This window comes from Sceloporus occidentalis, unplaced genomic scaffold, assembly GCF_023333645.1.
Source record: "Sceloporus occidentalis isolate IW3139 unplaced genomic scaffold, rSceOcc1.0.p SCAF_41, whole genome shotgun sequence".
NCBI lineage: Eukaryota > Metazoa > Chordata > Lepidosauria > Squamata > Phrynosomatidae > Sceloporus > Sceloporus occidentalis.
This window is the reverse complement of record NW_028317021.1, coordinates 5,974,999-5,990,072: the sequence shown is the minus strand read 5'-3', so window position 1 is coordinate 5,990,072 and position 15,074 is coordinate 5,974,999. Positions and strand designations below refer to the sequence as shown.

General features: G+C 43.0%; 2 protein-coding genes and 1 long non-coding RNA gene across 5 annotated transcripts in view; 2 read left to right on the top strand and 1 right to left on the bottom strand.

Annotated features, from left to right (window-relative positions):
• LOC149290055 (vacuolar protein sorting-associated protein 33A) overlaps positions 1-13,080 on the top strand; it is a 25,081-nt gene extending 12,001 nt beyond the window's left edge. For 2 of the 3 annotated variants that reach the window (XM_089489704.1, XM_089489705.1), the window contains exons 6-13: positions 155-329; positions 1,259-1,452; positions 2,996-3,122; positions 3,851-3,918; positions 4,289-4,426; positions 4,762-4,899; positions 5,009-5,177; positions 6,379-6,572. In XM_089489704.1, the coding sequence (XP_089345830.1) occupies positions 155-329; positions 1,259-1,452; positions 2,996-3,122; positions 3,851-3,918; positions 4,289-4,426; positions 4,762-4,899; positions 5,009-5,177; positions 6,379-6,572 (1,203 nt within the window). Of the gene's footprint in view, positions 1-154; positions 330-1,258; positions 1,453-2,995; positions 3,123-3,850; positions 3,919-4,288; positions 4,427-4,761; positions 4,900-5,008; positions 5,178-6,378; positions 6,573-12,993 lie in introns of those variants that run through there. The other variant, XM_089489706.1, reaches the window with a different exon arrangement.
• LOC149290056 (uncharacterized) lies at positions 6,133-10,069 on the bottom strand. The gene is made up of 3 exons (XR_016277264.1): positions 9,610-10,069; positions 7,999-8,097; positions 6,133-6,767 (listed from the first exon to the last, which is right to left on the bottom strand). It is a non-coding gene; the product is annotated as an uncharacterized LOC149290056 (long non-coding RNA).
• Positions 13,056-15,074, top strand: LOC149290054 (uncharacterized). Its single transcript, XM_089489708.1, has 2 exons — positions 13,056-13,123; positions 14,351-15,074. Exon 2 carries the CDS (start codon positions 14,359-14,361, stop codon positions 14,533-14,535), a length of 177 nt encoding a protein of 58 aa, XP_089345834.1. The 5' UTR covers positions 13,056-13,123; positions 14,351-14,358; the 3' UTR covers positions 14,536-15,074.

The window sequence follows — 15,074 nt, the reverse complement described above, 5'->3', positions numbered from 1 at the left end:
CATGGGTAACTCCAAATCATAACAGAATGTTAGCCTAGCATTTCACTGCCATAGCAGGAATGGAGGAATATTGGTCTAAAGCTCTGTAAAAGTTTAGGATAGCAGTCGTTGCTTGCAGCTTGGCCCATAATCTCCTGAATGTTTCTGTCTTCAGCATGTCGCAAATATGATGATCAGGATGAAGCGGGAGTTCTCTGGCAGCCAGAACCCTATATTCCCTGTCTTTGATACCCTCTTGCTGCTCGACCGCAATGTAGATTTGATCTCACCCCTGGCTACACAGCTGACATATGAGGGGCTTATTGATGAAATATATGGCATTCAGAATAGTAAGTAAGCAGGAATGACTGGCCCATGATAGAGTTACTGTGTCTGGATGGCTAACCAAGTGGGACAGAGAGGAGGACTAGGTCATATTTTCCTTTGATGTAGCACTCGACAAGTTGTCTTTACTGGTTATATTACAGTAAAGCCAACGTGGGCCACAGTTGTGGTCCCTGAAGTCCCTTGACAGTCCCCTAAATCACCCCCCCCAAAAAAAAACCATTAAAAAAACAGCATGGTTTTCCGGCAGTTTTTGCCCCCAAACCACAATCTCCCAAATGTCTGAAAACATGAAAGTGCCCCCAAGCACACCAAAGCCCCATACTACCCCCAAACACCTGTTTCCTTCTGCAGTCCTTCTCAAAATGGCAACAGGACATGACAAGGCATCACTGCCTGTTGCCATTTAAAAGAGGACTATAGAAAACAACAGAGGTATTAGGGCTTGTTGGGGGGTTGGCTGCTGGGGGAGTCTGGGAAGGAATTGGCCTCTGCCTCCATGCAGTTGCCCAGCCCTGCTATAAAGGAAGAGTGAAAAACTGACTTCCCACAGTCTTCCAGAATGTGTCTCGACGCAGTGGTTAAATGCCTGTACTGCAGCCATTCACTCAAAACCACAAGGTTGCGAGTTCAAGACCAGCAAAAGGGCCCAAGCTCAACTCAGGCTTGCATCCTTCCGAGGTCGCTAAAATGAGTACCCAGACTGTTGGGGGCAAATTAGCTTACTTGCTAATTAGCTTACTTGCTGTTCACCGCTATGATCTTTGGAATAGCGGTATATAAATTTAAAAAATTATTTAAAAAAATTATTAATAGCTCATTGTAGTACCAGTGGTAGGGCAGTTTAGTTATTTCACTTATTTTGTTCAGTGTGCATCTCCCTACGTGCCTTAAAAGCTTTAGGACAGCTCTCTTTCCTTCTGTGTTTGGGCAGCTTACGTGAAACTCCCTCCAGAAAAGTTTGCTCCCAAGAAACAGGGGGAAGGGGGCAAGGATCTCCCCACCGAGCCCAAGAAGCTGCAGCTGAATTCTGCTGAGGAGCTCTATGCTGAGATCCGAGACAAGAACTTCAACGCTGTGGGCTCTGTGCTGAGCAAGAGGGCCAAAATCATCTCAGCCGCCTTTGAGGTAAGGGAACCTCCACCATTTTATTCTGTCATTCCATGCGTGGGGTCTGTGTCCCTTTTTCCAGAGTGTAGGTCCATTTGGATTATCCTTTCATCCTCAGAAGTGTCCCATGTTATGTATTGTAGTTGAAGTGTACTTTGCAGTTGTAGTATGTTGGACAAGTCAGAGGTCAGCTCTGACCTTACCTATGGGTAACTGATACAAAAACACAGAGCTGACCTCTGACTTGTCTGGCATAGTATCAAATTGATGAAAACCAGACAATCAATTCTTTCACTAAATCAATTCTTTCACTATTGAGAACTTGGCCAGGCTAAATGCATTTGCCTGTGGAAAAGGGGCCTGCATTAAAGAGTGAGCTCCTTAAATGGTATGAGCAAGAATCTTAGTGTTTTTACACTGGAGGGAAGGTGAAAACGATGCAGGGTTGTCGGATATAATAGGTGATAATGAAACAGCAGCTTGTGGGGAGCAGTGGGCCTATTAAGGCAGACTTCATTATTGCCTTCCTGCCTAGGCTTGTCATTCATATAGTTTACACTTGAACCAAGTTCCCTACTGTTAACTAAATGTGTTTGGTTGTGTGGGTGCATCATGTTATTTCCTTGTTGCTTTGATAGAGACTGGACTTAGAATACAGATGTCTGGATTATCTTCATTAACAGGTCATTACACAGCTCTGGCAGTCAGACCTAGGAGTTAAGCTCTGTTCTTGTCGCCCTGCTGAGATAACAAGATGGTTCTCGACTCAGGAAAACAGACTTAGAGTTGTCAGATGATCATTTCTCACACCATTCCATTGGGCCAGTTTAGAACATTTATGACTTGCTTTTCAATCAGAATTCTCGGGGCCAAGAATAGAATTTGAAAAGAAAACATAAACTGAAATCAATAAAATGCAAATAAGAAAACAGACGGACAAATCAGGAAAACAAGTGCCACCTGGTTACTGGAACACTTGTCTTGGGCCACTTTCATCTGGTTAAATAAACAGATTTTCTTCCTGCTGTTTCTTGAGCACAGTGTAACTTCAGCATACCCTGCTGGACTTATCCTTCCTAGAGGGCTGTCTGATACATTATGCTGAGAAAGGCTCTTGTCTTGCTGAGTGCAGCATTAAAGCTCAGATCCTCACCAGTCTTAGTCCACTATACTGTCCCCTGCACCACTAGAAAAGTAAGAATTATTTTTGGATGAAGAAAACAAGAACATGTGTGAGAGGATACCAGACAGTAAGAGGCTTAGCTAGGAAACAGCTCCTATTTCCAGGTTGACATCTTACCATCGACTGGGTAGTTTTTATACACTACAAAATGCATTAAGAAGAATTGGCGCTTTTGTAGATTTTGCAGGGATGTTTCATGGCAAAGGAAGCTGGGATATTGGGTGGTAGAATGGGATTTCTCTTTTTGCCACAAACATTGCAGACTTTTTCTTAGCTGAGAGTGAACGTAATATAAAATACAGATCACAGTGTGTTTGCCTCTGTGCCAGCAGAGAGTAACTTTGAACTGCTGACTGCTGGGCTTATTTTCTTTCCTAGGAAAGGCATCATGCAAAAACGGTTGGGGAGATCAAACAGTTTGTTTCACAGCTACCTCACATGCAAGCAGCAAGAAGCTCCTTAGCGAACCATACTTCTATTGCGGAGCTGATCAAAGACATCACGAGTGAGTATTCCAGCCTTTTCCACTTGCCTCCTGCTCGAAATGAGGGATCAGCTTCAATACATTGCATGTGAAACAAGTTCCACTGGAAAAACTCCAACACTCTTCATGACTATACAGTGCATGTGGACATACTGGAGAGCTAGCATGGTGTAACTGACCCAAGTGTTGGACTAGAACTCTGACAGACCAGGGTTTGCTTCCCCACTTGGCCATGGAAACTCACTGGGTGACCTCAGGCAAGTTACACTCTCTCAGCCTCCAAAGAATGCAAAAGCAAACCCCTTCTGAAGAAATTGTGCCAAGAAAACCCTAGGATAGGATTGCCATAACTAAAAAGTGACTTGCAGGCACATATCAATGGACAAACCAGATATAACTGATTGATTTCCAAATGAACTGTATAATTTTTATTGGGGCGGGAAAGTGGAAGTGGTGAAGAGGCCAATTCTGCGCATCTCTAAATAGGCAGTTTCCCCTCCCCCAACCTAAAAATAAGTCAAGGATCCACTGAAACAAAACCAGAAGTAACTGGCAGTTTCAAGTGATTTTCAGGGGGATTGGTTTTTCTTGACGAGAAATCTCACTCCTGGAGATCTCTAGGAGAGGCTTGGGACCATTTGTGAGTGAACTGGAAGTGCAGGGACTCAGGGTGGTTTTGGAGAGGTTTGGAGGGCTGCAATCTGGCCACCCCAATTTACTGTTTTTTCTTGTGTGTGTGTTTACTTAAGCATCAGAAGACTTCTTTGATAACTTAACAGTGGAGCAAGAGTTTATGTCAGGAATAGACACTGACAAGGTATGTGAAAATCCTCTTTAAACAGTTGATTTTTCACTTTTAGCTAGGCTTCCTTGGAATAGCGGTTGGGTGTACTTCTTGCTAAACAGAACTAGGCTTTGGTCACTTTGAATCTGATCAGTTGTAGAAGATTTTTGTATCTAGGTCATTAGTGGATCTGTCTGATCAGTTGGCAATATTTTTGATTTTTTAAAAATTGGAGGACTCTCTTGTTCTGGTTGGCTTTTACAAAATGCTGTAGATTTCTAGGGGTGGGAAGCATGTTCTGCATCTGTGAATACATTCCTGCGACTGAGAGCTAAATTTTGTGTTCAGGCTCTCTGAGAATATGGACCAGTTTGATGGCTACAGGTTTTTTTTTCCTGTTTAGGTCAACAATTATATTGAAGACTGTATTGCCCAAAAGCATCCCTTGATCAAGATTTTGAGGCTGGTTTGCCTGCAGTCAGTGTGCAACAGTGGATTGAAACCGAAGGTCCTGGATTATTATAAGAGAGAAATTCTCCAGGTTAGATTTACAAAGAAGTACTGGGAGGACCTTGTGTGGGTGGGGGATCTTAGGCTGTTCAAGCTGAATACTGTATGCGCTCTGGGGGAGTTAAGGAATTTGTGGGGTGGGGTGGGGGAAAGAAGAGACACACTCTTGTTACTTTCTAACTCCAGTTCTTGAAATCTCATAGCAAGTGGTTCACGGAGTTAAGTCTTTGGCCAGTAGCTTGGGTAATATGTTATTTTGAACATAGCAGGGGACCATGCTGAGAAGGGAGCCAAACCTTACATATTATCTCTCATATTTAAAAATAGAGTCCCAGGGATGCTAAAAGGTCATTGTTCTTGTTACAGACGTACGGCTATGAACACATACTAACCCTAAATAATCTAGAGAAAGCAGGACTCTTGAAGGCCCAGTTAGGGAGCAGAAACAACTACCCAACAATTAGGAAAACTCTGCGCTTGTGGATGGATGATGTCAATGAACAGGTATGATTAGCCTTTTGTCTGTTAATTTTGCTGTTGTGAAGAAATGTATTGCAAGGTGATTCTCAGTCACTGTGCTGCCCTTCTGTTACTTCTTCCTTCCTTTCTACAGAATCCCAACGATATTTCCTATGTGTACAGTGGTTATGCTCCTCTGAGTGTGCGCCTGGCACAACTGCTTGCCCGGCCAGGATGGCGAAGCATTGAAGAAGTTTTAAAGATGCTTCCAGGCCCACATTTTGAAGAGAGGCAACAGTTACCAACAGGGCTTCAGAAAAAGCGTGAGTATTCTTGCTCATACCATTTGTATTATAATACTGTTCTGGTTTTGCTTAAATACTTAAAAGCTGATAGATACAAGAGCTTCCTTTTCCTGGTAGAGACAGCTTTCCCCGCACATCCTCATTTCCTACAAACGCAGTGTTGCATGCACCCTAGACCATTTCCAGAGCCGTAGATCAATGCAACTTTGTAGATTATTGCATGACCCTCTTATAGTGCTATTATTCCATTTTTACTGCTCTGGCTGCCTCCTGTTGTATTGTGAGGCTTGTAGTTCAATGAGGCCCAAGAGCTCTCTGGCTGAAGAGTCTAAACACTCCTCCATTTTTTGTGGGTTTTTCGAGCTATGTGGCCATGTTTTAGCAGAGTTTCTTCTCCTCCTTCAACGGCACATGCCAGAGTGCAGTCAGAGCAGTTAAAGTGAACAGCAGTACTTTAAGAGTGTAGTGCGGTAATCTCCTTAGTCCAGTGGTCCCCAAACTCTGCCCTTTAAGAGATTTTGTACTTTAGCTCCCAGAAGCCTGAGCCATGTTGCCCAGTAGCTTGGGATTCTGGGAGGTGACGTCCAGAAACTCTTAAAGAGCACAGTTTGGGGACCACTGTCTTAGTCAGAATTAAATCCCAAGTGACGCCCTGTGGCCTAAATCTTACTGTAAGTCCTGACTAGAGGAGACACTTTGAATCAATTGGATTTTGGATGTGTTAACTCCCCATCCATCAATGGGTTGAATAGGTCTGCTATAGTTGAGGTTAACCAACAGGATGCCAGCTAGGGCTGCCATCTCTTTCAAGCATTTTGGAGGTAAGAGAGAACTTCTGGATCCACCAACTTAAGACCTAATACCACACGGTCTCAGCCTGGAAGATGATACATAACTCCATCCACTTAAAACAGCCACTTTGGATGCAGCGCACTTTTAATTTGAGCAGCTGAAGGTGGCAGAAACAGAAACATTTTGCTAATATAAAGTTTTATTAGTTAATCGCTCTGATAAATGCATGTGCTTGTATCTGTTCTGTTTATGTGAGCTTGCCCATTTTCCCAAATGTATCATGAGAGTATTTCTCCTTGTCAAGTGGCTAATTCAACTTAATTTTGTCAGGAGAGGCTTTTGTATTGGGCGGATTTGAGTGGTACTACACCGAAGATAATTTTGAAGCCAATTTTCAGTCCTCTCTCTTTCTCTGTAAACAATGCAGGCCAGCATGGAGAAAACAGAGTCACTCTAGTCTTCTTCTTAGGTGGAGTGACTTATGCGGAAATTGCAGCCCTCCGGTTTCTGTCTCAAATGGAAGATGGGGGCACAGAATATGTCATTGCAACAACTAAACTAATCAACGGAACAAGCTGGATCAAATCTTTGATGGAGAAGCTAGAACCCCCACCTTTTTAGAATGAGACTCTGCCCAACTGTGAAGGAAGACTGCCATTTGTTGGGTGCCATTATCTTCGTAAGGAGGGAGAAGAAATGTCCTGATGCTAGAGAATGACTTCTGGCATTCTTGCTGGATTCAGTGCATGAAAAAAGATGTCTTTCTTTGTGCAGCTTCCTGCTTTTTGTTCAGAACTTCACAAGGAATTGGTGCCTCTAAAAGAGAGGAGGATATTAGGAAATGACATGTCACAAAGGAAGATAATTCATAGCACTGGTTTCTGAAAACAGGAGGACACTTGAGCTATGTGGTTTGTGTTTGGCTGGGCCTTATACTGCAAAAACAAGCTTTATTCCCAGACTCTTATTTTTATTTATTGTAGATTCTAAAACACCCCTTTGGGGTGGATACATTCCTGGTATTTAACTCTGTCCCATTTTGCTGTCATTTATGTTTCTTAAACATTCTTCTGAGACACTCTTGTTAGGCTTCTACATAGCCCTGTTCTCCCTTCAACTATCACTCTAAAGCTACAAATTCCACTGAAGCTGAGGTTCACACTAGTATTAAGTGGCTTCAGTGCCACTGTTTCTGTCATCTCTATATTGCATACTATCCAGCACCCCATGTCCATCTCCTTCTCTGCACTTCCTAATCCATACAACAATAGATTCTTTGTGGTCATTTTCTGTGGCAGAATAAGGGAGTATTCTTATTTCACTGTATGTTGTTTCCTTGAAAGCTTTCCAGAATTTGCAGCAGCCACAATGTTAAGAAGTGCTGACTGAGGTGAAGTGTACTCTGAAGCCGATCCACAGCTCAAAATGGATATGCTTTGAGGGTGCTGGAGTTTTTCTGCATATACGGATGCAAGGAAAGAAATGATTATAATAAAGATGCATTTTCATTCCTTGTCCAGTAAATGTGTGTGTGTGTGTTTGTCTAGGCAGACATCTAAATATGGTCTAGAACGGGTAGGCAACCTGCGGCCCGCGGGCCGGATGCGGCCCAGCAAGGCCTTGGGACCAGCCCCAGCCTGGTCCTGCCGCCAATTGCCACCGGAACCTCTGTCCTCTTGCGTGAGGGCCTGGGGCCTTTGGCCTATCAGGAGGAGGCGGGCAAGGGGGGCAAGTGGCAGGCAAGGGGGGCAAGCGACGGGCAAGGGAGGCAATAGTCTATAGAAGCCTCCGAAACATGCATTTATATTAACATTTTTTTAAAAAATCAGCACATTTTTGCATGTCCTCCATTTTTAAAAAAGTGTCCTCCATGTGAAAATTTTGTCCTATATTTGTCCCAGTTTATTTATTTATTTATTTAGAAAAATTATTTAATTATTTATTTTTTGGCTTTGGCCCCCAGTTGTCTGAGGGACAGCAACCTGGCCCCCGGCTCAAAAAGGTTGCCTACCCCGGTCTAGAACATAAAGACTAAATCAATGCTCACCTTATATAGATCCAGTATATATGTACATTGCTGTTAAAGATGTTAGGCAACCCTATTTTATCTGATTTAAGGCACACAAATGCATTTATTTCACACACTCTGTAGTGGAAAGAAAGAAGTGTTAACGGTGGCTTACGCTTCTGGAAAGTTGCTCACCTTTAGGTTGCTGCCATTGCCTTTTCTCACAAACCTCTCTTGGGGTATTGTTTGCCCTTAACTATTCCATTTAGGTCCTATCCTCTCAGCTATTCCAAAGAGAGTGTTGCAAGATGTCTAGGCAGCAGTGTTGAATTTTGTATTAATATTTTTAAAAAATCCCTCAAGTTAAAAACTTTTTGCCCCGATATGAGTGTTATGGCGTTTGACTTCACTGGAGTTGGGATTTCTCCCTAAGGAAGATGAAACTTCTACTGTTGGCAACCTCTCCGTTTCTTACTTATGGTTTGTACTGAATTTAGAGGGCATGAACTGTAGATATTACTGATTATGTAATGACATTTTCAAAATTATTTTCTTATGTAAGCCACTTGAACAAGTGTATGACTCTAAAAGACCCTATGTACAAATAGGAAAAGCAAAATGGTAGGGCTCCAATTTGCCAACAAAGAGACTCAGAACAAATGCCATTGTAATGGAAAATTAGATTTCCTGCATGGCAGGGGATTGGACTGGATGGCCCTTGTGGTCTCTTCCAACTCTATGATTCTATGATCCTGTCCTCTTAAACTTGACTTTTGCACTAAAGCCCCTCATCCCGTTGACTGCCTTGCCTCCAATGTGCCTAAGGCTTGTTAAAAGAGATTCCTAAACTGAGGAGCGCTTGCCTGTTTCCGGGAAAAAGTGATCCTGACCAATTCTCTGGGGAAGCAATTATTTCCCCAGCAGACTTCCTGTGTAGCTTGATTTTGATCTGTTTTTGGCGAAAGCCTTCCTAATCACAAGGCTAATAATTTGATAGCAAGAGCACCTGATTGAATTTAGAGTCCATTTGTGAAGCTATAATGCATCCTAGAGGGGGGAAACTGCAGCAGAGATGCTTTCAGCTGAAATAGCCAGGAGGAGGCAGGCAACAGAAAACATCAAAAGCAAGCTTTTTCAAAGGACAAGTACCTCTCAGACAAACTATGTTGTTGGACTGCAACTCTCTTCTGCTCCAGGCAGGGATATATAGTCCAACAATATCTAGAGGGACAAATGTTCTCCATCTCAATTGTACACCAACACAATTTTCTTACTCAGAAAAACCACTTTCTGCACTTCAGAAAGATAAATAAGCCCTTTCTGGATGATGTTCAGAAGGAAGATGGTTCTGTGTTTTCAGCAGGGCTATGACCTATAGTTGCCCTCTCCCAAAGTTCTTGGACTGTAACTGCCATCATCCCTCACCCTTTGAAGCTGGTGAACTCGTTGATACTTCCAGTGGCGTTTTCTGCATTTTTCACATTCTACTCTGAGATTTTTGGAGGGTTCGGGGACGTACTTGCCACATATATTCGACTATAATTTTTTGGCTAAACTTATGGATTTTGATATGATTCATGGATAAGTCAAGGAGCAAGTAACAAAGGCTATAGAGGGTGAAGCAAAGAAAAATGATGCCAAAGTACTTACAAAATTCCAGCAGGCAGAACTGTGTCCATACTGAAGGCTGGATGGTTGAGAGAATAGAAGAAGTTTGGTGCTTCCAGGACGGATTACGCTCTTGCCTTTCACCAGGGATGGTTCCTTTTTATAAAAAGGCATTAAGTACAGTACTTGCAATGACCCCTGGATAAGTCAACTCTGGATTTTCAGGTCAATTTTTAGACTAAAATTTCTAGACATATACATGAGTATATACAGTACGTCCTTTGCACCATGTCTATTTTTTGTTATATGCGCTACTGTTCTCTTGGGCCTTCTGTGTTCTCCTGGGCTCTGTGTCTTTCATTTTTCTTGACATTATGGGGCAAAACAGACAGTCAAAATAAACAGGTTTCTGGCCATCTAAGTACCAAATAGCCTGGACCTGAGCCATTTTTAAATTCCTCCCGCACACAAGGTTGAAATGTAGGCCACGTCCTGGAACAGGAGGATGTCAATGCACAACAGGACTGATGCACAATGGAACTGATGTGCATTGGTCCTAAAACGCATTGGGCAACAATGCACTCCAGGCCCTCTTGCTGGCATCCTACTACACATCTTTGCCTTTCTTAGACTTCTGCTCCATAGCTGGGTATACATGACATTAGGTAATGTAACAATTCAGATATGAATTCAAAGCTATAGCCATGTTAGTCGGCAGAATCAATATGTAGAGAGATCTTGTAGCACTTCTGAGACTCACCGAAAGAAGTTGGCAGCTGGAGCTTTCCAAGACTCTACAGAACCCAGAAAGGCAAACATACATGTGTGTATGTCCCTAACTGGATGCATCCCTTGTGCATTGCACAAATGATCCAAGCCATCAAGGGTACAACTAAACATGTGCGCTGCAAATTCATGCGCAATGGCACCACACGGGCAACTCTGCTTCCACAACCTGCTATTCCCTTAGTTTTTAATCATGAATTTTAAATATGAATTTTATATTTAATTATTGTTCTACACATTGTAATATAAATATTGTGTAGATTTCCTAATATGTGTATTTTATGTAGCTTAATATGTGTATTTTATGTAATGGTTGTGTTTGAACTAAGTTGAAACCTGCCTCGAGTCATGAAGAGAGGCGGGTAAGAAATAACAACAACAACTACTACTACTATTATTATTATTATTATTTATACTTCACTTCCCCCCAAAACTGGGACTCAAGGTGAATTACAAGATTTTGTTAAAAAATGAACTAAATGCAGCTGTTCCGCAGCTGACAAAAAATAAAAACCCCAACTACTTGGACAGGGGAAATTGTACATACCTAAGATAATAATAATAATAATAATATGTTTTATTTATAGACCGCTATTCCGCGATGATCATAGCGGTGTACAGTAAAATCGTTAATACAATAAAAATACAGTTAAAGGAGGGAGAAGTCTCATCCTTCAGGCAGTCCAAGATGTTGCTGGTCTGCCTGCTGGCTCCCTCTGAGGCCGAGATGACAGTTGAGGAGGGAGGGGCCTCTTCCTTCAGGCAGACCCCGATGTTGCTGGGTCTGCCTGATGGCTCCCTCTGAGGCCGAGATGACAGTTGAGGAGGGAGGGGCCTCTTCCTTCAGGCAGTCCCCGATGTTGCTGGGTCTGCCTGATCTCTCCCTCTGAGGCCGAGATGACAGTTGAGGAGGGAGGGGCCTCTTCCTTCAGGCAGTCCAAGATGTTGCTGGTCTGCCTGATGGCTCCCTCTGAGGCCGAGATGACAGTTGAGGAGGGAGGGGCCTCTTCCTTCAGACAGTCCAAGATGTTGCTGGTCTGCCTGATGGCTCCCTCTGAGGCCGAGATGACAGTTGAGGAGGGAGGGGCCTCTTCCTTCAGGCAGTCCAAGATGTTGCTGGTCTGCCTGATGGCTCCCTCTGAGGCCAAGATGACAGTTGAGGAGGGAGGGGCCTCTTCCTTCAGGCAGTCCAAGATGTTGCTGGTCTGCCTGATGGCTCCCTCTGAGGCCGAGATGACAGTTGAGGAGGGAGGGGCCTCTTCCTTCAGGCAGTCCAAGATGTTGCTGGTCTGCCTGATGGCTCCCTCTGAGGCCGAGATGACAGTTGAAGAGGGAGGGGCCTCTTCCTTCAGACAGTCCAAGATGTTGCTGGGTCTGCCTGATCTCTCCCTCTGAGGCCGAGATGACAGTTGAGGAGGGAGGGGCCTCTTCCTTCAGGCAGTCCCTGATGTTGCTGGGTCTGCCTGATGGCTCCCTCTGAGGCCGAGATGACAGTTGAGGAGGGAGGGGCCTCTTCCTTCAGGCAGTCCAAGATGTTGCTGGTCTGCCTGATGGCTCCCTCTGAGGCCGAGATGACAGTTGAGGAGGGAGGGGCCTCTTCCTTCAGGCAGTCCAAGATGTTGCTGGTCTGCCTGATGGCTCCCTCTGAGGCCGAGATGACAGTTGAGGAGGGAGGGGCCTCTTCCTTCAGGCAGTCCCTGATGTTGCTGGGTCTGCCTGATGGCTCCCTCTGAGGCCGAGATGACAGTTGAGGAGGGAGGGGCCTCTTCCTTCAGGCAGATCCCAACAGGATTGCTGCAATGAGTATCCTAACAAGTCACCTTTAAAAAACGTGATGTTTGGAGTAATTATTTACTTTCCTTGCCCCATGGCAGTACATCGAATTATAAACAAAACACTTTTGCAAAAGTAACTTCCCAAGCTCTTGCAGAACTGACATGAAAGCAGGGGAAATCATTTATGAAAGGCAGCAAAAACAGCTACTACATTTATTGCGTTTTGTGGCCTAGAACCCACTTCATCTGATGCAAATACAGCCCCAATTCCCACTACCTTTTAAACCAGATTGCAAATTGGTTTGAACTGGTTCAAATGACCCTGGTTCCCACTTGAACCGAATCGCTAAAGCAATCCCAAGAGGGGACCATGCGTCTTTTTGACACTGATTTTTTTCTGCGTCTTTTTGGATAAATCGATTCAGCGCAAGCGTGAACCAGATGCGGATCGGAATCGATGTAAATTTGCCCTTCGACTGGCTGGAGCGGCTCCATTTTGAATCAATTCATTTGTGAATGTGAACCACAAGTGGGTTATTTTAGAGGGGGAAATGCGATCGGGGCAAATGTAGTGTGAACCACACTCTGCTGTCGAATCAATCCATCGATTCGGATCGCAAACCGATTTATTTGTAAGTGGGAATGAATCCCCAGTAATGGGGCTGTAATCAGAAAGGAAAACTTTGCTGGCTGCATGTGCTGTATTTTTATTAAAAGGCAACTTGGAGTATTCTGTGGGTATGCAATGAAGATGAACAAAGGAGCTATATATATCGTATCCTAGGATCAGTCCCTGACCACACCTAGCCCATTAGTACTTGAGTAGCCTTGTAAATACAGCGTCATTATATGCCTGCCTCTTCAGATTAACAGAGTATAAGAAGGTCCAGATACACGGCGATCTTTTCAACAAACCAGACACTCAAGAGCAAGCGAGCCGCACACCAGAAACCAAGGAGGCAAAGAGGAACTTTCAGTGCCATCGTTCACCCAGGGTATGCAACTTCTTCTTCTTAACAGCTGCGTCTCATTTCTATACTTATATCTAATACTAAAAATATTGTAAGCCTGTGCTCTACTGAATCTATTCTTTTCTTTTTATACAGAAAATATATACTCTGTATATTTTATCTGGGGGAAGGTCAATACAACATGGTACTGTTGGAAATAATTCAAAGGTTTAAATATGAAATACTTTTTAAAAACATGATCCAATTGTGTCTTGGAGCAATTATTGCAAGTGCTTGTTATTCTGCAAATACAATTCACTCCCAACAGCTTTCATATTGTTTGGGGGAATAATCTTCCAAGATTAACTGGAGGCTGATCCTGGCTTTATTTTCTGTTGTTGTCAAGACAAACCTGAGGTTATTTATGACCGTCAACCTGTTCAGTATCTGTTTTTTCTTTTATAACAAAACTTCTCTTTATTTAATGCCATGAGAAAGAAGTGGCATAAAGGCAAACATCTTCTGAATTTAACAGGACCACCAAGCAGGTACTTTCTCAAACTTTAAAGAACTATTGCAGCTTCACTTCAGAAGTGTATCAATTTGACAAATCATGGATTTTAAAGATTTCCCCACTTTGACCCTGGTTATTTTTGGCAGATGTTAAAAAAAAATTGCCAGAGAGACAATTTGTACTTAACCCCCCAAATCATAAGCAAAACTTTTCTGCCAGTCTGTCCATTAGATGCAATTATAACATTAAATATTAAAGTAGCCTCCCTTTGGAGGAATCGACTGCTTTGGTTAGTGCATTTAGTTGCTATTAATGCACTATTAGCTATAAATCTAGGGTTTTTGTGCTCCCATGACACACAATCAATTGGAGAGGTCTCCTTCCCTCATGCCTCATGCTAGGCTAAACCTTTGCATCCATGGGGAATTGCCATGTGTGCATTTTACAGTTTGCCTTATTTCTTTACGCTAATATCCAGATTTTTGCAAAAGTAATTTCAACCCTGGCCTTTGAAACCAGCACTAGCCTGAATGCAGACCATTAACTTTGAACAAGTAAAGCCTGTGATTCTGTATACTAATCTTGCTTGGGAGAAACAACCTATATGAACTCACCAAAACTTTGAGGGAGATGTGTATGGGACTGCACTACTGAAAAACCAATTTCCGGGTTGATTTAAGCTGCTGCTTTAGAGCAGAAGCAGTTGTCACTTCTGTGATAACTCTGCCTCTTTCTCTTTCGCTCTGTCTCTTCTACAGACCAGGCGATGCCAGTGCAGTCTTTCCCAGTCTTTCCCAAAGAGAGAAGCATGGAGGAATCATTCACTCTCCACTTCTTGAAGGTGCTGAGGGAACTCCTGGCATTTGTGCTCTTCAGTTACACGGTGCTACTAGGAGCCCTGCTGCTGGCTGGCTGGACCACATACTTTCTGCTGGCAAAGTGAAAATACCTCCTGGTTCTCACCTGCAGTTTGCAACCATGCCAAGCTTCGCTCTGTCTTCAAGGCTTGATGCCTCAATATGATGCCTCCTTTTCTTTATTGTTTCAGTGCCTTCTCAAGCTTCTTCTTTTGCTACCTGTTTAATTGCTATTTGTATAATATATTAGGAACAAGCCATATGGTTTAATTTGTAAAAAGTGAAATGTGCTCTCAGTAGTCAATAGCTCAGTTAGAGGATTAATTTGAGAGTTTATCCTCTCTTATTCATCCTTTCTTTTATAGTTCCATGGGACTAAGTTGAAATTAGATGAACAAGTTGTAACTTGTCCTCTTTTTGTCAGCTTCAGCAGATAATATTATCATCTTTGTTATTACTGCCTTGTTTGGTGTACCCTCTCAATATTAACTCCTTGTTCTCACTGTTTTGTTTTGCTTTCTCTTTGCTTTTTAAATCTAAAACTGCTATCAAGTTGCTCATGCCAAGCTGCCTGGAGAAAACTTAAAGCACTGTGAAATGGTTCGCTTTTAAAAAGAAGATAAAT